The sequence below is a fragment of the Eucalyptus grandis genome, chromosome 5, assembly GCF_016545825.1.
Source record: "Eucalyptus grandis isolate ANBG69807.140 chromosome 5, ASM1654582v1, whole genome shotgun sequence".
Taxonomy (NCBI): Eukaryota; Viridiplantae; Streptophyta; class Magnoliopsida; order Myrtales; family Myrtaceae; genus Eucalyptus; species Eucalyptus grandis.
In genome coordinates this window covers 337478-362013 of record NC_052616.1, presented here as the reverse complement: position 1 = coordinate 362013, position 24536 = coordinate 337478, and the positions used below count along the sequence as shown (strand labels likewise).

General features: G+C 42.1%; 6 protein-coding genes across 10 annotated transcripts; 4 read left to right on the top strand and 2 right to left on the bottom strand.

Annotated features, from left to right (window-relative positions):
- Nucleotides 1-1592: 1592 nt before the first annotated feature.
- LOC104443346 (aluminum-activated malate transporter 10) lies at nt 1593-4044 on the top strand. The gene is made up of 6 exons (XM_010056685.2): nt 1593-2077; nt 2197-2337; nt 2428-2700; nt 2821-2939; nt 3041-3184; nt 3289-4044. The coding sequence occupies exons 1-6, from the start codon at nt 1744-1746 to the stop codon at nt 3754-3756; spliced, it is 1479 nt and encodes a 492-aa protein (XP_010054987.2). The 5' UTR covers nt 1593-1743; the 3' UTR covers nt 3757-4044.
- A 1401-nt stretch (nt 4045-5445) lies between these two features.
- LOC104445888 (aluminum-activated malate transporter 10-like) lies at nt 5446-7705 on the top strand. Its single transcript, XM_018873063.2, has 6 exons — nt 5446-5528; nt 6142-6281; nt 6372-6643; nt 6730-6837; nt 6990-7062; nt 7485-7705. The coding sequence occupies exons 1-6, from the start codon at nt 5446-5448 to the stop codon at nt 7703-7705; spliced, it is 897 nt and encodes a 298-aa protein (XP_018728608.2).
- An 827-nt stretch (nt 7706-8532) lies between these two features.
- On the bottom strand, nt 8533-11470 carry LOC104443345. The gene is made up of 2 exons (XM_010056684.3): nt 10998-11470; nt 8533-9512 (listed from the first exon to the last, which is right to left on the bottom strand). Exons 1-2 carry the CDS (start codon nt 11089-11091, stop codon nt 8833-8835), a joined length of 774 nt encoding a protein of 257 aa, XP_010054986.1. The 5' UTR covers nt 11092-11470; the 3' UTR covers nt 8533-8832.
- Nucleotides 11471-15692: 4222 nt separating this feature from the next.
- On the top strand, nt 15693-17833 carry LOC108959422. The gene is made up of 2 exons (XM_039312450.1): nt 15693-16893; nt 16986-17833. The coding sequence occupies exons 1-2, from the start codon at nt 16660-16662 to the stop codon at nt 17346-17348; spliced, it is 597 nt and encodes a 198-aa protein (XP_039168384.1). The 5' UTR covers nt 15693-16659; the 3' UTR covers nt 17349-17833.
- A 1796-nt stretch (nt 17834-19629) lies between these two features.
- Nucleotides 19630-20750, top strand: LOC104443344 (protein yippee-like At4g27745). Of its 5 annotated transcripts, none has more exons than XM_039313176.1 (3): nt 19630-19755; nt 19993-20207; nt 20326-20750. In XM_039313176.1, the coding sequence occupies exons 2-3, from the start codon at nt 20115-20117 to the stop codon at nt 20551-20553; spliced, it is 321 nt and encodes a 106-aa protein (XP_039169110.1). In that variant the 5' UTR covers nt 19630-19755; nt 19993-20114; the 3' UTR covers nt 20554-20750. The 5 variants fall into 5 exon arrangements, with proteins under 5 accessions (XP_039169110.1, XP_039169112.1, XP_010054985.1 ...); XM_039313178.1 differs by having other exon boundaries at nt 19646-19755; nt 20024-20207; XM_010056683.3 differs by having other exon boundaries at nt 19752-19861; nt 20024-20207.
- Nucleotides 20751-21223: 473 nt separating this feature from the next.
- Nucleotides 21224-24536, bottom strand: LOC104443343 (serine/arginine-rich splicing factor RS31). Its single transcript, XM_010056680.3, has 6 exons — nt 24382-24536; nt 23920-24043; nt 22418-22530; nt 22040-22269; nt 21663-21938; nt 21224-21558 (listed from the first exon to the last, which is right to left on the bottom strand). The coding sequence occupies exons 2-6, from the start codon at nt 24023-24025 to the stop codon at nt 21537-21539; spliced, it is 747 nt and encodes a 248-aa protein (XP_010054982.2). The 5' UTR covers nt 24026-24043; nt 24382-24536; the 3' UTR covers nt 21224-21536.

Here is a 24536-nt window from a genome sequence, read left to right as displayed (position 1 = left end):
TTTTCTTCTCTTTTCTTCTTCTTCTTCCTTTTGGCCAATCACCGGCCCCAGAAGATGTCTAGCCATGGCGAGGCTCGGCGACTTGGAGGTGGCCCAGCGAGGCCCAGCCTCATTGGTGGCTGAGCGAGCTCGGGCTTGCCGGATTTGGGCAAGATTGACCTCGCCCAACCAAGGCGAGGCCGAGTCTCGCCGGCTAGCGAGGCTCGGCCATCGCCGAGCCAAGGCGAGGCCGACCTTGCGCTGCCTGGGCGAGACCAAGCCTCGTGGTGGCTTGGTGAGGCTTCGGCAAGCTCACTGAACCTCGCCCAGCCAATCGCCGGCCGCCGCCATGGCCGGTGATCGGCCACCAAGAAGAAAAAGAAAAAAGAAAAAAAGGAAAAATATAATAAAAATATTAAAAAAATAAAAGAAACAATAAAATTATACAATTTTACTAAACACATTTCTATTTAGGAATATAATTTTTTTTTGCGGTTATCAAACATGTTATTATACTAAAAAATCGTTCCCGGGAATAGAAACAAAAAAAAAATTATTTATCATCAAAAATTGTTCTCCGAAATAGAATGGTTACCAAACGTCCTTACCCAGCTCCCCGAAAAGGTTGTGATGAGTTTTTAGTATAGACTCCGGTGAGTGGAATCATCTCATTGAACACGTGAAGCAAGAACAGTCCGGGATAGAATCGATAGAGGAACGTGACGTGAGAAGGGCACGACCATGGCGATAAGCTAACGAATTATCCCTGACATTTATAAACTATAAAAACCACCAAATAAAGAGAAAAGCACTAGTTAGGTATTGAATGATTTCCTTGAATTTTTAAACCCCGTTGTGGGATTCCCACTTTTAGGCCACGACAAATTAGGTCATCTCTCTCTGTCTCTCAATTGCGCCTTGAAACGTTTTTCTGTAGGGTACCTAAAATTAGGTCACTATCTCACTTTTGCACTTCACCACTAGCCAAAGTCGAGATCAATGTACACATTTCACAGCATCGGTTACGTGCGCCAATCAACCGGTACATGCACATGGGCGAGCGTAATAATTTATTTTCACTTTTCACTTTTCACTTAGAAGAGCCTTCCCCGAATGATGCAAAAGCGAAACTAAATAATCCTCGTCTTCATGGGTTTAAGATAAGACAAGCTTAAAGAGCTACATATCTACGGGTGAGAACTGAACGAGAATATCTACGGGACGTGACTCGTCAGTGGTGGTCTTGGAGAAGATGCACTCGTCGCAAAGGACAAGAGATCAATGGGACGCATGAGATCTTTGGCGCTGATAAATAAACCATCGTGAATTTCATGCAATATTGCTATGACGTCTTGCAGAAAGCAAGACGTGATCCTTTAGGCCTTGTTATCTCATCTTTTTCCACTCCAAGGCTCCCATTGCGTTCGTGGGCAGAGCTAAATAGAATTTGCATATATAATGTTAGTGACTGATAAGTGGGTCCAAACCCTGAGCTTAAGTACCCAACAAAATTGAAAGTATCACCTGCCTATAACGTGTCCCACTAATTTGGGGGCAACATCTTATGTGTGTGTGGGTGTGTGTTTGTATATATATGTATGCTTGACCGGTGTCCGAGGAGGCGGTACACAGCCCAGGACAAGAACATTTCACCTGAAGAAAGCCAAACGAAGGCCGTACCACATATATGCAGCTTAGCTAGTGCTCTTCAGTTTGTGTCCTTTAGAAAACAAATAGTCAGCTTTCATCCAAATTTATCTGGTGATGGAAAAACAAGTGTTGGGAGGGCTACAATGGAGGATCAATGTTCCCAACGGAATGTCAAAGGAACTAGATCCCGAATGTAGTTGTTATTGCAAACCCTGGTTGGCATTGAAGAGCTTGGTCGGAGGGCTCGTGGCCAGGGTCCTGAGATTTCTGGACAAGGCGTGGGCATTAGGAGTTTCGGAGCCTAAGAAAGTCATTCATGGCTTCAAAGTTGGGATTGCTCTGTCCCTGGTTTCGCTGTTCTACTACGTGAGGCCCTTATACGACGTTTTTGGAGGAAATGCTATGTGGGCTGTCATGACTGTGGTGGTGGTCTTTGAATACACTGTTGGTTAGTATTTGTATTCCGTGATGGAAGTCTTATTTACTAAGTCGTCGTTGTTTTTACCTGCGACCGCTTTTAGCCATATAATTTGTCCACTTGTGATTCATTTGTATGAATGCATGCAGGAGCTACGCTATCCAAGAGCATAAATAGAGGCACGGGCACGTTTCTTGCTGGGTCACTTGGCATAGGCGTACACTGGGTAGCAAGTCAGTCAGGAGAAAAATTCGAGCCCATTATTCTTGGAATATCTGTTTTCCTACTAGGTAAGTAGGTGAAAAAGACATCTTAAACAGTGAGATCTTCTAGTGGTGAGCACTAATAGCAGTGGCTAACGTAAAAAGTTACTTTTGCAGCTTCCGCAGCAACATTTTCTCGGTTTATCCCATCGGTAAAAGCACGGTTTGATTACGGTGCCATGATCTTCATACTCACCTTCAGCTTAGTTTCAGTATCTGGTTATCGCGTTGACAAACTGATTGGAATGGCGCAGCAGAGATTATCAACAATAGCTATTGGCACATCCTTATGCATTTTCATCAGTATGTGTATCTCTCCCATTTGGGCTGGTGATGAGCTTCACCGGCTCATCCATAGGAACATGGAGAAGCTTGCTGAATCTCTCGAAGGTAATCATGTCAACACCTCTCTCTCTCTCTCTCTCTCTCTCTCTCCCTCCGTGGACTTAAGAGTGACAGCAAGATATTAACCATACCAAGCTTCTGTTTCTGTCACTTAAAAATGCACAGCGAGTGTTGCAAACTACTTCAGGGACAATCAGAGTGGGTATCCAAGCCAAGAAGATAATTCCAAGAAAACACAAGCATATAAATGTGTGCTAAACTCAAAGGCCACTGAGGAATCTATGGTAACTTCTTGTTCGCCAGGGAAACTGCTACTTATATATAAATGCTTGTCGAATAACTTCAAATGCTCAAAATTTTATAACTCACATCCACTACGATGTAGGCAAATTTTGCGAGATGGGAACCTGCACACAGCCCTTTCAATTTCCGGCATCCCTGGAAAGAGTACCTCAAGATAGGAGCTCTCTTGCGCGAATGTGCTTGCTGCATTGAGACTCTCAGTGGTTGTCTTAACTCTGAAAAGCAGGTGCATAAACTTGACAGCAGCCCTTCTTTAAAATTCGGAACTCCTGTTGTTTTCATGAATTTTATTTAAAGCATTATTCAAGAGTGTATTCCTATTGGCATCAGGGAATGGAGCATTTAAAGGGATATCTCAAACACGCCAGCATGGCAGTGTGCTCTCATTCATGTAATGTCTTGAGAGAACTTTCAAAGTCAGTGAAAACAACGACCAAATCATCCAAGTTATATTTATCAGTTGGAGAGATGAAATTCGCACTACAAGAACTGCAAAATGCCCTGAAATCTCTTCCTACTCAACTCATTCTTGAGCAGGTGCTTGCCAGCCAAGCTAATGAGAATAAGTCGACCACTAAAAAAGAATGTGCACCGCCTGTCATGGAGGTAATTCCTCTGGCAACATTAGTGTCATTGTTGACGGAAATTGTGGCAAGAATTGAAGAAATTGTTGATGGAGTGATAAAGTTGGCGGAGTTGGCAGAGTTCAAGGCTTTCAATGAGGAGAAAATAGCACAAAATCAGTCCACTAGCAACAACCAAAGGTCAGATAACCCGAGCTGTGAAACAGAACCATGAAGGCCCTTTCAGAGGCCTGAGTTCATAAGCACAAGTCACTTAGAGAGAGATATTTCTTGTCTTTTTTAAATTAATTTCAGTTGAACAGAAAGGTGGCATAGTTTTTCTGATCATGATCCGTTTATAAGGGCATGAATATCCATGTACAGCAGACGCTTAAATATTCAAATCTCAGTCTATAGACACTTTCTTGCCAAATTATTGGTGAAGTTGACTTTCACTTTTTGGATATCATGCCTGGTGATGTATGAGAGAAGGGAATTTATAAGAAGCAAGAGCTTGTGTGGCTGCAGGTGCCTTGATAACATCCATTGCTTGCTTTAGGCTTATTGCAAGACACCATGCAATGCACCACCTTGGCTGGACTTTATGGATTCCACATCATTCATGAAAAAAGAACAGAAAATTCTTTCTTCAGTTGTCTGCAAATCATGCATCGGCAAATATTTGCTATGACTACTATAGCTCCAGATGTTTATCTGCACTCTTTTTGCCCCATTTCATAGATGAAATCATAAGACGACTTACTGAAAACAGGTCCCTGAGGACAATTTCGAAAGGTAAATAAGTCTCTTATATTCACCATCAAGACATTGAAAATGGAAAAGCCAATTGAACACCACGCATCATAAGAAAAAAAAATACAAGCAAATCACCTTTTTTCATTCAGAAAAGCCTATTATTGCATCTGAAAAAGTTCTGTGCATCTCTTAACAAAATTCTAATTAAATAGGATAAGTGTCCATCAATGTTTATAGCACTAATCTGGAACTAGAATTAGTGGTGTAAAAATAGCATACTAGCGAGTCTTGCATGAACTTTCTCCTTCGGCATAACTGAAGCAACCTGAGCGCTAGAATGGCAAGAAAAGGCACAAATAATAAGGTCATAGTCCAAGTAAGCCTTGCTCTTCATCAGATTAACAAGAAAAGAAAAGATAGAAGTTTCAATTTATGACAACATGCCATATGCTAAATATGACTAATCGCTAAAAACCATCAAAGAATTACATCCAAACAGCAGTAAATTATAACTGGTTATTTGGTGACAAAGTTTGAATACCAGAGGGTGGAGCTTAGAATAGAAGAAAAGGTAGTTTTCGTAATGGATATGAGAGCATGGCTAGGAAAAGTCCCTCTTGATGAGTAGATCCCGTTGTACATGCACATGAAGGACATTCATTTACTTCAGCCTGTAATCAATCTGTCAGAAGGTGCCCTCTCTGTGGCTTTGGCCTAGGTCCACAGCCCAGTTCTCCATGGCTACTTTGATTACAACCGATCGCACCCCTATGTCAGTAGCATACCGGCTCATATAATACATTCCAGCTGTCACTGTAGCCTCCCAAACAGGACTTGGCATTAGCAACTTTAGAGGAGATGAGAGAATGGCAGCCAGGGGAGCACCCACGGCACAAGAAGCTTGGCCACTTCTTCCAACCCCAAGCATGTCCATCATTAAAAGACCCGTTTCACAGTGAAGCGCAAAGTCCTTGCAGTTGTTCTGAAAGACATCATTAATTGCCAAATTAATTTTGAAGGAGATACATTGCCCTATGAATGACATATTGTGGCAAGTGACTCCCTTCTTCCGTTAGTTGTGCCACCAGATGATGAATACGCACATTTGTTTATCCATTGGCTTGGATGGGGTAGATGATGCTAATTCATCTATTGTTCTGGTGACACCATGTTCCTTAACTTCAACCACTGGGCAATCCAGTCGGTCTGCATTAGGGTCAGAAAAGCATCTGGAGACCCAACTAATGTAAGGTAAATTTATACGCTTCCAGCTTATGTTTTTCAGGATCAAAAGGGTACAAACCAGAGGAAGTTCTGCACACTGTCGCAGGACACCAGCAGATATAACCTCATCTGAGTAAGAAGAAAATATATAATTAAGACATTCATTATAATTTCCCGTATCATCCAGTATTATCTTTATATAATCTAGAGGCGCGGATGTAAAGGCCCAACTACTTGGAAGCTCGTGGAAAACCTTGCAATAATCACAAAGGTAAGGACATTACTTAAAGCGGCTCATTTGCCTTTTCTTCTGGCATGATAGGCTTGAGCAGGTCACTCGTCCATAGATAAACTCTGCTCCGTGATTTGGAAGATATGTTAATGAGTGCTTTTGAGACATTTATTGAATGTACAATTGTTAGAAAAAATCCGCCGACTTCATTCTTACTATTTCTGATATCTGTAAACAAATGCCCTCAAGACCTTAACTAAGTAATCTAGACGAGAGTTTACTAATTGAGAATACTAGATTTTTCTATAAAATTGATAATCAATATTTCAAAATCTATGCAGTGAGTCTTATTTATGACATCATCGTTGCTTTTGCATGTTACTGCTCTTAGTCATATTACTTGTCCAGTTCTACACTACCCAAGAGCATAAATGGAGTCACAGGGACGTTTGTTGCTGGGTCACTTGGCATAGGCGAACACTGCATGGCAAGTCAGTCAGGAGAAACATTCAAGCCCGTAATTCTGGGAATATCTGTTTTCGCAACTAGTAAGTGGGTGAAAAAGACATCTTAAACAGTGAGATCTTCTAGTGGTGAACACTAATAGCAGTAGCTAACGTAAAATGTTACTTTCACAGCTTCAGCAGCAACATTTTCCCGGTTCATGCCATCAGTAAAAGCACAATTTAATTATGGTGCCATGATGTTCATACTCACCTTCAGCTTGGTTTTGCTGTCTGGTTATCGCGTCGACAAACTCTTTGAAGTGGCAAATCAGAGATTATCGACAAGAGTTATCGGGACATCATTGTGCATTCTCGTTGGTGTGCCCATCTCTCCCATAAGGCCAGTGATGAACTTCACTGGCTCATCCATAGAAACATGGAGAAGCTCGCTGAATCTCTCGAAGGTAATCATGTCAACACAAATTCGGCATCTGCAAGATATTAACTATGCTAAGTTTCTGATCTTAAAAATGCAATGGGTGCGTTGCAGAGTACTTTTAGGACAATCAGAGCGTGCTTCCGAGCGAACAGAGACAATTCCAAGAAAACACAAGCATGTCAGTGGGTTTTAAACTCAAAGGCCTCTGAGGAATCTACGGTAACTTCTTGCTCCCCAGGGAAAAGAACAAACTATCTAATGAATGCTCGTCGTGTAGGGTCAAATGCTCAAACGTTTTATAATTAGTATCCAGTATGATGTACGTAAATTTCGCGAGATGGGAACTCATACATGACCCTTTCAATTTCCAGCATCCCTGGAAAGAGTACCTCAAGATAGGAGCTCTCCTGCACAACCGTGCTTGCTTTATTGAGGCTCTCAATGGTTGCTTAACTCTTAAATGCAGGTGCATAAACTACAGCAGCCCCTCTTTGAAATCCAGAGCTTTCGTTGTTTTTATGAATTACATTTAGAGCATCATTCAAGGGTGTTTTCCTTTGGGCATCACGCAACCGAGCTTTTAAAGGGATATCACGGGGATGCCAGCAAGCATAGCAGCATGCTCTCATTCGTGTAATGTCTCGAGAGAACTTTCAATGTCGGTGAAAACAATGACCGATCCATCCAAAATAGATTTATCAGTTGTAGAGAATTAAAAAATGCCCTGAAATCTCTTCCTACTCAAACTCATTCTTCACCCACTACTTCCCGACGAATCAAATGAGAATAAGTCAACAGCTAAAAGGACTCCGCGCCGCCTCTCATGGGGATATTTCCACTGGCCACATTAGTGTCTTTGTTGACAGAAATTGCGGCAAGAATTGAAGATATTGTTGGCGGAGTGGTCGAGTTGGCAGAGTTGGCAGAGTTCAAGGCTTCCAACGAGGACAAAATGGCACAAACTCAGTCTGCTAGCAACAAGCAAAGTTCAGATAACCCGAGCAGCAAAACAGAACCGTGGAGGCCCTTTCAGAGGCCTGAGTTCATAAGCACAAGTCACTTAAGAGAGATATCTCGTCTAGCGTAAATTAATTTCGGTTGAAAAGAAGGGTGGCAGAGTTTCTCTCATGATAATACTGGTTTATAAGGGAACAAATATCCATGAATCAAATATTCAAATCTGAGTTATAACACTCCCTCACCAAATTCTTGGTAAAGTTAACTTTCACTTTTGGGATATTTGCCTGGTGATATATGATGGAAGGGAATTATAAGGACCAAGGTCCACCAGCTTGAGGCTGTGGCTGCTTTGAGAACATCCATTGCTTGCTTTAGGCAAATTGCATGACCCCATGCAACGCACCACCTTGACTTTATGGATTCCACATCATTCATCAAAAGGAACAGAAAATCTTTTGTTCAGTGGTTTGCAACCAGAGAAAATATTACATACATCCCTTTTGCTCCAGATGTTCTATGACTGCTATAGCTCCAGATGTTCAATACGTTTCTACTGCTCCATGTCAGCAGGTTGCTGAGGACAACTCTCGAGAGTAAATTAGTCTCATATCTTCTTACTATCAAGCAATTGAAAATGGAAAGCAATTGAAAACCATGCATCGCAAGACAAAAATACAAGCAAATCGCCTTTTTTTCATTCAAAAAAGCCTATCATTGCATCTGAACGAGTTTCGTGCATCTTTTGACAAAATTCTTACTAAATAGAATAAGTACCCTTTACTGACCAAATAAATAAAATAAAAAGAGAATAAGTATCCTTCGATATGTATTGCCCTAATCTGGAACTAGACTTAATGGTATAACAATAACTTACTAGCGGTCTTACACGAACCTTCTCATTAGGCATAGTTGAATCAACCTGGGCGTTAGAATAACAAGTAAAAGCACAAATAATGAGGCCATAAAGCAAGTAAGCCTCGCTCTTCATCAGATTAACAAGGAAAAGAAACGAGAGAAGCTTCAATGTATATGATGCGACATAGACTAAATACAACCAATTGCTAAAAACCATCGAAGAATTCCATCCAAACTGCAGTCAATCGTAACTGGTTATTTGGCGACAGAGTTTGAATACTAGAGGGTGGAGAATGAAAAGAAGAAAAAGTAGTTTTGGCATAGGAATGCATGGCCAGGAGAAGTCTCTATTGACGAGTATATGCCGTTGTATATGCACATGAAGGACATTCATTTACATCACCCTGTAATCAATCTGTCAGAAGGTGCCCTCCCCTCTGCTTCCTCATGATGATCTTCTGCCCAGCCTTGGTTTACAGGCAAGTCCTCCACGGCTACTTTGATCACATCTGATCGCACCCCTATGTCGGTAGCATACCGGCTCATACAATACATTCCAGCTGTTACTGTAGCCACTCCAACAGGACTTGGCATTAGCAACTTCAGAGGAGACGACAGAATGGCAGCCAGGGGAGCACCAACGGCAGAAGAAGCTTGGCCACTTCTTCCGACCCCAAGCTTGTCCATTATCAAAAGGCCTGTTTTACAATACAGCGCAAAGTCCTCGCAGTTGTTCTGAAAGATATCATAATTGCCAAATCCATTTTGGAGGAGATACATTGCCCTGTGAATGACAGCTTCTGGCGGGTCAGAGGGGGCAGTAGTGCAAGTGCCTCCACGCACTTTGACCAGGAACACTGAGGGGGCAACCCCATACTCAAAGCAGTACAGAGATCCCTTCCCGAGGAAGCAATCCAGGCATGTGAGTGTCACACCACTGCTGGGTAACTTGAATCCACAATCAGGGAAGGTTGGACAGGACGAAGACATTGCATCATAGGAGTCGGCTTCTTCAATGCTTGAATCAGCATTACGCTCAGGTCTAAAATGAACAACCTTGCTTCCCCCGACAAAGATTCCTACATGACAGACATCAAATGGATTCAAGATTTCATCATGGAAACTCAATGAAAAGCTACAATACTTCAAAGAGTCATCAAAGTAAAAGCCTACAGCTGGGTGCAAAGAACAATCAGAATCATTCTCAATTTAAAATGCCACGTATACCTAAATGCTCCACCATAGATAGTTTAGCAACAGAAAAAAGGACCTAGGTTACTTCATCCCCGAAGCAAGTATCTCCCTTCTTCTGTTACTTATGCCATCAGATGATGAATGCACAAATATGTTTCTCCATTGTCTTGGATGGAGTTAGAGGATGCTAATTTGTCTAAAGTTCCAGTACAACCATGTTTCGGACTTCAACCACTCGGCAATCCAGTCGGTCTGCTGTAGGGTCTATAAAAGCATCTGAAGACACACCTAATGTAAGGTAAAGTTATATGCTTCCAGTTTATGTTTTTCAGAACCTAAAGGGTACGAGCCGGAAAAAGTTCTACCTACTGTAGCATGACACCAGCATAAATGACCTCACCTGAGTAAGAACTAGGAGGCAATTATAAGTAAGCTACATCTTCCTATGGCATATAGCTATTAGATCCATCCCAATCATTGCTGTAGCTATGACACACTATTGATGCAGCAGCACGGTCGATTCAATCAGCAGTCCCAAATGGCTATTATATGCCATCTTCTTAAGCTCTACCTGCTATATCCCTTAATCTATAAAAAGAATGTATATTGCATACCTCAATGGTAGCGTTAAGCTCTGCAATCGAAAGAATCGTCCAATTCGAGTTCCTGAATACTCACCATTTCTTGTCAGTCCACACATGATATCTCTCTACTGTCTAACACATGCTCTAACCTGTTGCCATTGCTATAACATCCACTGCAGCACATCCGCCAAATATAGCTTATCTAATCATCATTATGAGAATTGCAATGATGCAGCCCGCAAAGTTCCAAATTCCATTTATATTCAGTGCGTGCACGGTTAAGTCACGATTGTTAGAAGGGCTGACTACTGAAGTAATCCAGACTGCCAGCTAAACAAGTTTACAGAACCACTCAAACGAGAAAAATTGATATTAATCATCCCGGAAAGGCGTAGACCAACAATTCAACTGGCAAATTTTAAGAATTCATCTAAATTCGTCTGTGGTGGATGAGTTCCTACGTTCATCAAGTAAAGCTGCATACTTGTATCAGATCCGACAACTTTCAAGCAAACGAGGTAACAGCATAATGTAATTCCCGAGCAAATCAAAGACGGAATCGGGAAAAGCACGGTTTCGGAGGATCGTGTCGTGACCCACATTAAGCGGAAACTGAGACGTGGGGACGAAGACAAGCCAATTCAGAGGCAAATTGAGGGGCGACGAAGACCGGGGGACACGTGGGAAGCGCAGTTTCTCACGAAAGGAACGACAAGCAACCGGACCCAACTCCTCGAATCGAATCACGGAGGAGGGGGAGGGGAGAGGGAGAGGGGGGGGACGGACCGTGGTGGGAGTAGGTGAAGACGGCGCGGTACGTGTAGATGTGATCGCCGGGCTTGATCTCGCTCCGCTCCATTCGGTTGCTCAGCAGCCCCATCCCTCCACCACCCCCCCCAACAAAAACAACCCACACCGGAGTTGGCGACTGCTGGGTGAGGCCTCGCAATTCACACTCCTCTACTCTACTCTACTCTACTCTACTCCATGGAAGAGGAGGAGAATGCTGCTGCTGCTGCTGCTGGTCTCCCCTGCACCCCCATAGATTTACATGAGAAAAAAGGTGGTAGCGGAAGATGGGGGACGTGGCCTCTCGGGATTGGCTCGCGGCCACCGAATCTGCTCAACCAGACTTTATTCGCCCCGCTCTCCTCAATCCCAATCGATGGGTTTTTTTGCGGGGTTGACCACCCTCCCTCCTCAAAACCCAGCGAATTCTTGCGTTCCGGTCGTTAAAAAAAAAAAAAAAACAAGGAAAGAAAGAGGAAAGGCAGAGACAGAGTCGTGACCAGATGACGCCAATTGCGAAAAAACAAAAATGGCCCAAAATAATGATTGATTCGGGTTTTTGTGGGGTGTGGCCGTGTGTGGGTCCTGCCGTCCTCACCTCGCTTTCGACTCCTTCCCGTTCCCTCTTTTTATGATTGTCGGGGCTGGGGCCCCCCACTCCCCCGCAATCCACGCCCAATCGACGTGAGCTTCGGATTCTTTGCTGGAGTCCAAAGTCACTTGTTGGACGATCCCCCTCCTCCTCGGGAGAAAGATGCCATGCCCATCGACCGCCCGATGCTTGCGAGAGATTCCTGTCGTCCGCTCAGCTTAACCCACCCAGAGAGGGCGGGGCAACCCTTCACCCAACCCCCATCAAACTACTGCTCCTTCCCTTCGCTTACACTAATCGAATCTCCTTGTTCATTGTTCACCTCTTCCCCTTTCCCTCTTTCCACCCCCGCCCCACTTTGTTGATCAGCCATTTTTAAGTCTGTCCGCAATCCCCCCCCCCTCCATTATTTTTCTCGTGTTCTTTCTAAGTTCATGTTTTGTACATCCAAACATTGTCCCTCAAGTGTGGCTTGACGAGTGGATTTTAGGTAGTCGTTAACACGACATTAATTTCATTTGTTTTCTTCCAACATTGTCAATCATGTAATTCAGTTTTCAAGCTCTCAATTTATGCATTCTAATCATTTTTTTAGTTGCCCGATATGCATAATCGAGACCTTTAATTTCAACACATCTTATTGGCGCTAATATGGCCTTTTGTGGACCCAAAAAAATTAGTTTCAATTTGATGAAAAAAACTGAGAAAGCGATTGAAAAAAAGGTAAAGATAACGATGCAAATGTTGCGGGAGGTGTCATATTCTTGTCGCCACCGACACCGCCATGGTGGCAAAGTCCAATGCAGGACGCTCATCGGTAGCGGCCACTACCATCGCTTCTCCCTCTCTCTTTTATTTCCTTTTAGATTTCGTTTCTTTCCCATTTTGTTTTGATTTCAATACTTTTACTAATTTCCTCCCCTATTTAAATTTAAAAAAAGAAAAAGAAAAAGAATTGCAATGCCTCCATACACTTTTGCTTCATAGAACACGTCAAAGGAAACACCGCCAGCTAAGAGGAATAATCTTGAATCGCCTAAGAACCGCCACAATTTTCTCTCCAAGGAAGATCACCCGAGAGATATCTCAGAATCACCGCAATTTTCTCTCCAAGGAAGATCACCCAAGAGATATCTCCCTTGAATCTTAAAATAGTGATTAATTGGATCAAACTAAAATTAGAATTGATATACTTAGATTAGGAAAATATACTCTTTCTTTTTATTAATCATTCTATGTATTATGTATTGGTTCCTTTGTATAAAGATTCATATAACTCTCAATATAATAAAACTTTTCTCAAGGCAATATTCTACCGAAACCTATCTTTCTTAAACTTTCATATTGTATCAGAGCCTTGATTGTGCAAACATAGTTTTTTTTTTTAATCCAATCAGAAAATCAATCTTGTTCTCTTATTGCTTCTTCCAGCAATTCAACACTTGTTCATCAACACCTAAAACACTCACTGTTCTTTCTATTATAGGGAATTCAACTAAAACTATTACTTGTCCCACAATTGGTGTTAAATTTATAGGTGATAACTATGTTGTTTGGAAGGCCTGTTTGCTCCTGTTTCTTCGAGCAAATGAACTGCTTTAAATTGTTGAGGCAATTGCACCCTTTCCACCTAGTCAAATCACCCAAGAAGGGACTGATAGAGCAATTACAATTGTGCTCAATCCCGAATATGATACCTGATGCACAAGGGATCAAATTGCTCTGGGATGGATCCTCAGCACCACTTCAGATGCCATCGTTGGTCAACTTAGCAATTTTGTAATCTCAACAGATGCATGTATTTGATAAATACTGATAACTCTCAGATGGAGTATTAGAACGGAAAAATCCATTAGATAATGAACTATTGGTTCTAAGCCATCTTTTCCAAGTGAAATCCCCTAGTATATGAAATGGTGAAAAAGTACTTTCGTTTCTGTGGAATAAGAAGCCTTCAAACGCCCATTTTGGGTTGTGTGCATACCAGATATACACTATCCAATCAAATAAAAAAAAAAAATCACGGGACCATTATCTCGGCAATAATGAGCCAAGCTAATATTTGCAGTGAATCCCCTTGTTAAGTAGTCATGCATTACGTCTTGGACAGTTTATTTGTGAAAATGTATGTATATCCAAAAATGGACCCCATCTCAAATCGGGTCAAGTTTTGATTCCGAACCTAATCTTTTTTAAAAAGTGAGTACAGTCTTTTTGTGTTTACGAGCATTTCTAGCCGCCTCCTATGCTGCACGGAACAGCACGAGGCCCACACATTTGCACATACAATTGCAAACAGTATGCAAAGGAAGCCAGACTGTTACGGAATTTCTCCAGCATGCTACCGCAATTGTTGATCAGCTCGCATCCATCGGTGAAACCATCTCTCCTCAGGAGTATCAAACTCATCTTTTTCGAGGTTTAGGAGCTGAATTTTAGAGTCTTGCGATTGCAATTTCAATTTAGAGTCAGTATCAAGTGATGACTCATGAATCTTTGCATGGGTTTTGCTCTCCCACGAAGCACAGTTGGAGCTGACGGAGTCGGCCACAACACCAACAAATAATAGCCTTTGTTACTCAAGCCAACAATAGCACTCTCTCATTTGCCCCTTAGCAGCAGTGGTTTCGCACTCCTCCAATTGACCGAAACCCATGGGGCTCTAAATCTCAGTTTGGCGATAGATAGGCGAGGCAAATAACTAATCCAAATTATGGTGGCCCATGACGTGGCACTATTTGCTGTCAAATTTGCAATCGTCCGGGTCACAAAGCCAGTGTTTGCTGTGATCGTTATCATCAACAGTCCTTTGCACCATCAGCTCAACAGCAACCATAGCTCAACCTATCCAAGATTTCTCCACCACCATCAGTGTTTTCTACTAAATCCTAGCACCCTGACTCGGGTGCCACTCACCACATGACAAATAATCATGCACTTCTATCCATACTTCAGCCATATGTCGGTCCTAATCATGTCACCATAGGTGATGGGTCCAGTCTTCCTATTTCACATACAAGAAGTTTTTCTTGCGCAAATTTTCGATTGTCTCAAGTTCTTGCTGTTCATTCCATTAAGAAAAATTTACTATCAGTTCGTCAATTTATTGAAGAAAATAATTGTGATTTTATCTTCTTACCCACCTTCTTTTCTGTGAAGTGTGGTCGTACGGGGAAGACTCTACTCCAAGGGGTACTTGATCAGGGTCTCTATTCCCTTCCAGTCTCATCCACCTCGCCATCACCTTCTTTTTATCAAGTCTCTCGAGCATCGTCCATCACTTGGTGGCACGACCGTTTGGCTCATGCGTCTTTTTCAGTAGCATGTCGCATTTTCAATAAATCAGTTGAGTCCGTTCCACCATGTTTTGCGTGTGTATCTAGTAAAAGTCATTGTCAGAGTCGATCCCTACTGGGAAGAAATCTACGACCCCATTACAATGAGTTGACTTTGATCTTTGGGGACCCGCTATTGTAATGTCAGGTCAAAACAATCGTTATTACATTTGTTTTACTGATGATTATTCAAAATTCTCTTGGCTTTATTTTTTTTAAGTCTCGTGATCAGTTCTTACCTATCTTCACTAAATTCCTCAACTTTGTTGAAAATCAGCTTAACACTCGATTCAAGGCTATTCAGTGTCATTATGCGGGGAATTTCAGTCTACTCCTTTTCGCACGCTGCTTGATGAACATGGTATCAATCATAGGACTTCCTGTCATCACATTCATGCTCAGAATGGAGCTGCAGAACGCAAGCACAAGGGTATTGTTGAAATGGCCCTCTCTATGATGTATCATGCATCGGTTCCGGATCGATACTAGGATTTTGCTATTGAGACTGCTGTTCATATCATCAATCGGTTGCCTACACCTACTTTGCAATTTCATACACCATGAGAAAAATTGTTTCACTCGGCTCCTACTATTCATCGCTTGCGCACTTTTGGGTGCGCTGTCTACCTAAACTTGCGGCCCTACCAAATAAAAAAAAAAAAAAAAAAAAACTGCAGCCACGTTCTTGCCTTTGTGTCTCCTTGGGTTAATCCTCTGGAGTTAAAGGGTATCAATGTTATTCCAATGACCAGCAATGAGTTTACATTACTGATGATGCTGTCCTTCATGAAGATAAGTTTCCCCTTTCCAACTCCTCTCCATCTGGCATTGTTTCTCATGATTTGGATGTTGCGACATCGTCTATATTCTTTTCACCACCTACTACCATCTCAGCTCCGACCAGCTCTTCACCGTCAATGATTGCTAATCCTTTATATTATCCTGTGCAGGTTCAAAGCAGTCTAGCACCATCGCTTGCCGAGATGAGTCCTTCCTTGTCGTCTTCGCCTGCCGCGATGCCTACTATCAGCAGAACCAACTCGAATTCCGCCTCCAGCTCACCCTATGACGGCCCGCCTGAGAGACAGGACCTTGCAGGGCCGCCACCTCAATTCTGATCGCACGTATGCCTTGAACACGTCTATTATGGATACCTCTACGCCTGCTTCAGTCGAGTCAATAAAGCCCCATAGTGGCACCAGGCCAAGTTTGAAGAATATACAACTCTCTTGCAAATCACATATAATCTCTTATTCCACCCCCGCCACGATGCAAACCGATTCGGTGTAAGTGGGTATACCATATTAAGATGCGGGCTGATGGAACTTTTGAGCATTATAAAGATTGTTTGGTGGCAAAGGGATTTTATCAACAAGAGGGCGTGAACTTTCATGAAATCTTTAGTCTAGTTGTCAAGCATGTCATTGTATATAATTGAGGTTGGTAAATTCGGCAGTTGGATGTGAAAAATGCGCTCTTACATGGTCATCTCACTGAGGAAATTTACATTGAGCAATCACTAAAATCTATTGATCCTAAGAAACCAAATTATGTCTGCCGACTTCACAAGTCCCTCTATGGTCTAAAACAAGCACCACATGCTTGGCATCAATGGCTAAGTTCCTTTTTACTATCTTTTGAATTTACTACTCGAGCTGACTCCTCTCATTTTATATTGAATCGAGATGGATACACTGTTTATCTTTTGGTATATGTCGATGATATCATTCTTATGGGATTACCTACTGCTCCTTTGTCTGCTCTTCTTGCTGATTTGCAGCATGAGTTTGCTATCTTGGGGCACATTGCTATATCTTGGGCATTGAATTGCAATATTCGGCACAGGGGCTTCTCCTCCATCAAGGCAAGTATGCCACTCACCTTCTTCGTCAAGCCAAGATGTTTGATGCCCAGCCAATTACCGCACCCTGCTCCGTCAGTACTGACTCTCATTCTGTTAGCGATGGTGATGCATTCCCTGATCCCACACTAATATCGTAGTATTGTAGGGGCTTTGTAATACCTCACTATCACCAGGCCTGACCATCACTTATGCAGTTAACACAGTTTGCCAGTTCATGCATGCTCCTACAACTAAACATTGGCAACTCATCAAGTGGATTTTGCGATTCATTAGGGGTACCATTTGTCATGGCATTCTATTCACTCGGAGCAACAATCTTCATCTTCATGTTTTCTCCGATGCCGGATGGGCGGGAGACCTTACCACTCGCTGCTCAGTTGGGGGTTATGGCATTTTTCTTGGCAACAACCTTATCTTTTGGAGCTCTCGCAAGCAGCACACTGCGGCTCGCTCCAACACTGAAGCCGAGTTCAAGTGCCTTACAAACACAAGTGCCAAACTCATTTGGCTTGAGGCTCTATTGCAAGATCTCCAAGTGCCATCTCAACGGCCTCTGATTTTATGGTGTGACAACAAATTGGCAATCTATTTGACTAGCAATCCAGCTTTTCGTGCTCGCACGAAGCATGTGGAAATTGATTACCAGTTTGTTCACGAACGGGTTAGTCGGCACAAGTTGCATGTTCAATATATTTCCACTCTTGATCAACCTACTGACATTTTCACCAAAGGGCTCTCCACCTCTTGGTTTCGCCTCCTACGAGCCAAGCTTATTGTGTGCTCACCGACATCAGCTTATAAGGGGTGTCAAAGAAAACACTGCCAACTAAGAGGAATTATCTAGAATCACCCAAGAATCACTGCAATTTCCTCTCCAAGGAAGATCGCCCAAATAATATCTCTCTCCAATCTTCATAGTGATTAATTGAATCAATCTAGGATTATAATTGGTACACCTAGATTAGGAAGATATACTCTTATCTTTTTATTAATCATTCTTTGTATTATATATTGGTTCCTGTATACAAAGATTTATATAGCTCTCAATAATATAAAACTTTCCTTGAGGCAATATTATGCCAAAACCTATCACTATTGAATTTTCACAGAACATACAAAAGAACTTGATCACACAAATTATGTAAATTAGAAGGATTTAAGTACATAAGTTAAAAACCTAAAACTCAATCTTACAATTGGTGTAGATAAGATAATCATAAATGAAATATGTTCTTATTATATCAATGAGGTATTCAAGACTCTTTGAATACTTGATGAATCCCCATTAAGTGTAGCAATCCCTCATGTAGTACCCATCGAATAATCGTCGAAGACACACTTGTTTGTGTTTCTAAGAGAGTGGACAAACATATAATTCCAATTTAGGTCTTGAGTGAGAAGGAGAAACGTGCTTAGCTTACCAGCCCCTGTGGTTGCGATCCCTTCGTTCAAAGTGACCGATGGAGTGTCTAGAGAAAACTAAAATAAAGAGGGGTTTGTACTATGAAGGAAAGCAATCTCTCTGCATTCCCGTCTTTAACTTGCGATGCGTTTGTTTTCGCGGAAAAACATTTTCCTCATTTTTTTTTTACATTTGATTCGTTAAGAAAAATGAGTCAATGAAAAATATTTTCTTATTCAATGAAAAGTGTTTTCCCACAAACACATAAATTCAAGACAATGATTTCTCCTTTGAAAGAATCGGAAAATATTTTCCAAAATGTTTTCCGAGTCATAGGATCCTTGGTTAACAAAATTTTTATTCTTATAGAATAATTTTTCAAAAAAAAATCAAAATTTTAATTATTTGTTATAAATTTTGATTTTTTTTTATTTTGATTTAATTTCTTTTCTTTCTTTTTCGTTTTCTTTTCTCTTTTTCTTCCTCCTTCTTCCCCTTCTTCCTCCTCCACCACCCACAATCGGCCAAGAGACAAGCCAGCAAGCTTAAAGCTCGGCCAATCCATGCAAGCTCGAGCTCACTAACCCAAGCTCCATCAAGGCCAACGAGCTCGACGCTCGCCTAGTCCCAGTGAGGCGGAGCTGTGGTCGTTGCTGGCTAGTAGTGGCGAATGAAGGGAGAAAAAGAAAAAGGAAAAAAAATTAAAAATAAGTTAAAATTTCCCATTTTTAAAAAAGAAAAAAAATAAAAAAATAGGAAATATATAATTAAAAATTCGAACTGTTTTTTGCAAGTTAATCATTTTCCAATAATATCTAAACAATAGTAAACATTTTCAATCATATATCATCAAAAAAAAAAAAAAAAACTAACGTATTCTCGAAGAATGTGTTATCAAAAAATATTTTCTTATATCATCGAATTTTCTATAAAACAAACACAACTTTGATTGATGATATTCTGCAGCCAATTTAAAATTTTCTCGAAATTTTACAGGTTTTGCAAATGAGAGATTCACACGATCCGCGTTTTTGGACTTGAAGCCGGTCATAACATTCTCATAATATTTGTTGTTTCAATTTTGCAACATTCCATACCATACTTTCGCACCACGCAAAACTGGGTAAGTTCACGCAAGCATCCAATGATTGAAGGACGAAAAGTAGGTTCCCCAAGTCAACGTAGTTTTCGCTTGGTTGGATTGAGATTAAATAATGATTGAGCAAACTACCCCATTGACGCTACTGTTTTCCCATCCTCTCTCTTGCTTACCTTATCAAGATGTAACAAGTACCGCATTTTAAGGACACATCTCTAAGCAATAGCAGAATGAATTCGAATTGAAGATCGTGCAGATTACATTACGATCACGTCATCTGAATTTGGTTAACTGAATCAAATTCAAATGACGCAACAGAAAACACCAATGAGGATAAGAACGAGAAACCATGGTAAACCCCATTGTCATATTGGAGCTCTGGTTAAAGGCTAGGCTAGCACCGGCCTTTGCTCACTACTTAAAGGCCAAGAGGCAAGAGGGAGGAAAACGCTGCTTTTCTTTTGTGAGTTGCTGTGTATAATTGTCTTCTCTTTAACTTTAGTTCTCACATATAGTGGCTCCTACGTAATGGTGGATATTTTAATGTACTCAAGACGCTCTCCAATCCGGTCTTTGCCAACCCCACCTGTTTATATAAGTTTAATTCATTAATCAGGGCATCTCTTTCAACCTATTTGGAAGCTACACTCAATCAATTCCTTATTATAGCATAGAAGTAATGATTCTTCTGTTCCTTTAGGATGATGACGATCTTTGGTTGAATCGTATAGGCAAACAAGTGCCGCTATTATATGGTGATGAATTCTGCTCCTCCTCCACCTACACAATTATTCGGCTATTGACTCTGAAGCTTCTCTCGCAATGGCGGATTCGACTGGACAACGTCTGTACAGCTGCTTCAAGTGTGGGAATCTAGTTTGTTGCCACGATGACATTATCTCCAAGAATTTCCAGGTGAGACCCATGTCCTTGCTGATTCTGTCTCGATTTAAGGAATAGTCCCTCGGTCACCTTACCCGTGCTGTCCGGATTGATGAAGATCGCTGATCATGGGAATGTGCTTCTTTCATAGGCAAGCCATGGGAGGGCGTTTCTCTTCTCCCACGCCATGAACATAGTAGAAGGTCCCAAGGAGAACAGGAATCTCATGACCGGTCTCCACGTGGTTTCAGATATCTACTGCGTCGATTGCCAGGAGAATTTGGGATGGAAGTATTTCCGAGCGTACGAGGAATCCGAGAAGTATAAGGAGGGGAAAGTCGTGCTCGAAAAATTCAAGATCGTCAAGCATAACTGGTAGCACCAGACACAGAGACTCCTTCCCTAGTCCCCCACGAGTCGATTGAACGGTTCTCGATTTCATCCTCCTCTGTAAAGAATCGTCACAAATGTAAATTTCACGTATTGGTTATCCACATAAGAGATGGATGATCAGTTGGCCTGTCAAGTTATTAGACAGATTGGTGCTTCAGAAATTGGAGCACTCATTGACTTTCATATCTCTTACTAAAAATAATCAGCAGGTTTTGCCAAAAACCAAGTTTAACAGCAACTCTAAGGCTGTGGCTGAGTTGCTAAAGTCCGGCCATGAAACGATGAAACGATGAAACGATGAAACCTCCAAGGTCTCTCACCAGAGAGGTTGTGACTTTAGCTCATGCTGCTCCAAAGAGTGGTACAGTGCTCTTGCAGTTACTCAGTTTTTCGTTTTGTTTCATGAAATGCGAGTTTAAAGGTACTTGCTAAAATTGATTTGGACTGGTTTGTCGATTTTACTGAGTATTTCTATAGCTTCTGAGATGGCAGTCTGGATGTTTTAACCGACACGGAGAGTATAAGGGCATAAACCACCCCGCATAGGCCAATAGCAATGTCTCTCCAACACACTGTGATATAGTGCGCCAGAACCCCTATCAGTTGAAGCAAATCGACAAAATCTATCGGTTGGGCAAATAGAGATAGGATACTTATGCTGTAAGCGACAACTATATCCATGCCAATATGAAATAATGTGCCAAAACCTCCTAGTTGAAGCAAGTGACCAAAATCCATCAGTCGGGCAAAGAGAAACAGGATAACTATGCTAATTGACAACTATATCTATGGTAACCAGGAAACGAGAAAAGATAACTAAATCTATGCATAGCCAGGTACACTTTCAGAATACACATGCACACACAGAGAGAGAGAGAGAGAGAGAGAGCATCTCTTGCACGAGGCGACACGGCAAAAGCCTGGTTGAAAAGTTAGATGCTGATCCTCGAAGAAAAGCCTCCAACTTCTTCATCTCCGAATGGGTGTGCGGCTGTTTGAACAAGAACAAGAAAGAAAATGGTCTTAATGGAGAGATCACACGGAGAAAGCCACATTAAATAACATCAAGTGCTGATCTCTAAACATCATTTCCACCTGCGATATCTTCCATACTCTGAACTCCTGTTTCTATCATAAACAGGACTTCTGTAAGCTGGGCCACTGTATTGGTCATAACGAGGGCTACGAGCACGACCATAATCAGGGCTGTGAGCACGACCATAATCAGGGCTAAGCCGACGGCGATATCCAGGGCTCACTGATCGCCCATAAGGACTACTCCCACGCCGACCATAACTTCCTCTAAAGTCATCCCTCTCATCATCATCCCTCAGAGCATATTCAACAGACACCACCCTATCTAACATCTTGCTGAACACCAGAAGTGCATCCAAATATGTCAGGCCATGTACCATTGTAACAAAAAAGAAAATAACAGAGGCTAAAATTGTCTTGATGTAACAGCATACTACCTCATGTGAGTGCATTCAAGAGCTCTTGTTGCTTCATCTTGTGTCTCAAACTGCACAAATGCAAAGTTACGCCGGATTCTAACATTAAGTATTCTCCCATAAGGCTCAAAGTGTCTTTCTATATCACGAGCCTTTGTGCGAAGGGGATCAAAGTTTATAACAAACAGTGTTTTAGTGGGCCTCTGGTTCGGCACCGACCTCGAACCATCTCCATACCGTCCACGTTCACCCTGGAACCAAGAATACATCCCATTGTATTGAAACCCAATAGTAGCCACGCCAATTCAAAGCAGGCACATGAGGACACTTGCACCACCCGGGGAGAAACAAGACACTAGAATGAAGAAACAGATATTAAAAGACCAGGAAAGTGCCTACCTTGGCCCACTCAACAGACAATCTGCGTCTATCATAACCAAATGGGACATCATCAAGGCCATGGATAGCATCTTCAGCATCACGCTCATCCTCAAAATACACAAATGCAAAGCCTGCAAAGGTATGGCAGAATCAATGGGAGTAGTAGAATTGCTATCATTGTCATCATGCCGCCTAGTCACCAGAAGATCAGCCAATTCTTTTTGTTTCTTCACCCAGTTTAAACTAAAATACACGACGCCTGTGCATAACCGATGGCTGGAGACACAGTAGGATGTAGAAGTCTTGCAAGATGAACTAAATCCAGATAACTGAGGCATACTAAAGATTTCAGTCCAGATTCTCGGGTCTGAGATGTCATTGGCAACAATACTTCAGCAGTCAGAGAGCCCAACTTGTGGCAATGGAGGGCATGGCATGATTGGCAAGATTCATTCACATTCATCCTCCTAGTATCTGTACATGTGGCATACATTACTGATCCCACCATGACCACTCCTTCTATTGGCAGCTCTTGGCAGCAAGGTAGGAGAGAGAAGGACACTACTAAAAATCAGAATGTTGAACCCATATGTGGCAGAAGATAAAGGACGCATGATAGGTTGAGTCAGACAGCTCAGCTCATTTTCCATTAGCAGAGATTTCCTGGGTCAAAATAAACACTCAAACATTGAGGTCTTATCTGAATAAAATGCAGATTTGTGGCTGCCGCCAAATTCTTCTCCCACAGGTTTGTATGTTATTATTTTGGTTCCCAAGCTGTCCAAGCGCTTGAAAAATGTGATATTGCAATATGCATGTTAATTGCACTATAATGGGGTTCAATTCCCAGCGACTGTATTCAATTATCAGAAACAGAGGCCATCTTTCCTTTTTGACTTAAATTGGAGCACCGACCAGACATGCAGCCCACTTAAATAGACAGGCTATAAAACAAAGGGCCAAGGACCAGATTCTACTTTCTAACAGTTTGGGACATGGAAACTCGATTCTTTTTTATCTCCCAGACAACAGCAATCATTTTTTGAACCTAAGATCCAAATTAAAGTAGCACCAGCTAATATTGACACGATAAGTTGTAGATCCAGCAAGCTGGTTAGCATATTATCAAGTTGGTTAATGTTAAGTGACTTCCGCAACTAGTGTCAGCAGGGACGAGGGAAATATTCACCACCACACGTGCATAAAATATACAGAAAATTGCATGTCACAAGGCTTTAATGAAAACTAAATATCATGAATCAGAAGAACATGGAATCGGAAAGGGGGAGGACAAGGGAAGCATATAATTCCTAGAGTTCCAGGCACGGCCAAACTCATGAAACCTAAATGGGCGAACCGGATTCGTTCCACATTGGCTCATAATCACGAGCTCCCCAAAAAGATTCAGACTTTACCATCTTAAGAGGATTACAACACGTGAAAAGCAAATGTTGCAAATATATATACACACACATATGCGATAAGGTGACGTGCAGCACAGAATCGATCGATCGATTTACCAGATTTCATGTCGACGCGCTCAACCCTCCCGTACTTGGAGAAGAGGCGCTCCAGCTCGTACTGGCGAGTATCGTACTCGAAGTTGCCCACGAAAACCGGCCTCATCCTCGCTAATTCGCCGCCCTGGAACACGAAATCGAGAACAAGGAGGAGGAAACCGAGTCCGATGGTTAAAGAGAGAACGCAAGATGCTCTGAAAAAAGAACTTGCACCCCGCTCCGAAGATCACAGCCACAGGCGTTTTCAAGTCAGAAATACGAAAGCGAATGATACTACCGTCGTATCCGACAAAGAAGAAACGTCAAGAAATGAAACAGGGCAACATCAGACGATGACGCAGCGTGAAATCGCGAGGATGAAAATCCGGATTGCTACTACGAGTAAAACCGAGTTCGCCACCAGCATCGTCAGAGCTCGATGGAGAACCTGAGGATGATCTACAGACGAAGAAGGACGAGTACCTTTGGGAGTAGGGCTTGGATGTTTGGGTCGATCCTGGCACGCGCACAAAGTTCTCGAAGAGGAGGCGGAGGATCGGAGAGGAGGAGGACGAAGCGAAGGAGGAGGAGGAGGAGGAGGAGTGGAGTTTATAGGAGAAGTGAATGGAGGAGGCGCA

What these genes read in the sequence shown, in the direction of transcription:
- LOC104443346 (XM_010056685.2), top strand. Translation starts at nt 1,744, where the DNA reads ATGGAAAAACAAGTGTTGGGAGGGCTACAATGGAGGATCAATGTTCCC. An exon ending in GGTCTTTGAATACACTGTTG is followed by an intron (nt 2,078 to 2,196) that starts GTTAGTATTTGT and finishes GAATGCATGCAG; the next exon opens with GAGCTACGCTATCCAAGAGC. An exon ending in AATATCTGTTTTCCTACTAG is followed by an intron (nt 2,338 to 2,427) that starts GTAAGTAGGTGA and finishes TTACTTTTGCAG; the next exon opens with CTTCCGCAGCAACATTTTCT.
- LOC104445888 (XM_018873063.2), top strand. Translation starts at nt 5,446, where the DNA reads ATGTTCCTTAACTTCAACCACTGGGCAATCCAGTCGGTCTGCATTAGG. An exon ending in GGAGACCCAACTAATGTAAG is followed by an intron (nt 5,529 to 6,141) that starts GTAAATTTATAC and finishes TTACTTGTCCAG; the next exon opens with TTCTACACTACCCAAGAGCA. An exon ending in AATATCTGTTTTCGCAACTA is followed by an intron (nt 6,282 to 6,371) that starts GTAAGTGGGTGA and finishes TTACTTTCACAG; the next exon opens with CTTCAGCAGCAACATTTTCC.
- LOC104443345 (XM_010056684.3), bottom strand. Translation starts at nt 11,091, where the DNA reads ATGGGGCTGCTGAGCAACCGAATGGAGCGGAGCGAGATCAAGCCCGGC. An exon ending in CTTCACCTACTCCCACCACG is followed by an intron (nt 9,513 to 10,997) that starts GTCCGTCCCCCC and finishes TCTGTCATGTAG; the next exon opens with GAATCTTTGTCGGGGGAAGC.
- LOC108959422 (XM_039312450.1), top strand. Translation starts at nt 16,660, where the DNA reads ATGGGATTACCTACTGCTCCTTTGTCTGCTCTTCTTGCTGATTTGCAG. An exon ending in CTCTCATTCTGTTAGCGATG is followed by an intron (nt 16,894 to 16,985) that starts GTGATGCATTCC and finishes TCACTTATGCAG; the next exon opens with TTAACACAGTTTGCCAGTTC.
- LOC104443344 (XM_039313176.1), top strand. Translation starts at nt 20,115, where the DNA reads ATGGCGGATTCGACTGGACAACGTCTGTACAGCTGCTTCAAGTGTGGG. An exon ending in TTATCTCCAAGAATTTCCAG is followed by an intron (nt 20,208 to 20,325) that starts GTGAGACCCATG and finishes CTTCTTTCATAG; the next exon opens with GCAAGCCATGGGAGGGCGTT.
- LOC104443343 (XM_010056680.3), bottom strand. Translation starts at nt 24,025, where the DNA reads ATGAGGCCGGTTTTCGTGGGCAACTTCGAGTACGATACTCGCCAGTAC. An exon ending in TGTCTGTTGAGTGGGCCAAG is followed by an intron (nt 22,270 to 22,417) that starts GTAGGCACTTTC and finishes TCTTGGTTCCAG; the next exon opens with GGTGAACGTGGACGGTATGG. An exon ending in CTTGAATGCACTCACATGAG is followed by an intron (nt 21,939 to 22,039) that starts GTAGTATGCTGT and finishes TCTGGTGTTCAG; the next exon opens with CAAGATGTTAGATAGGGTGG.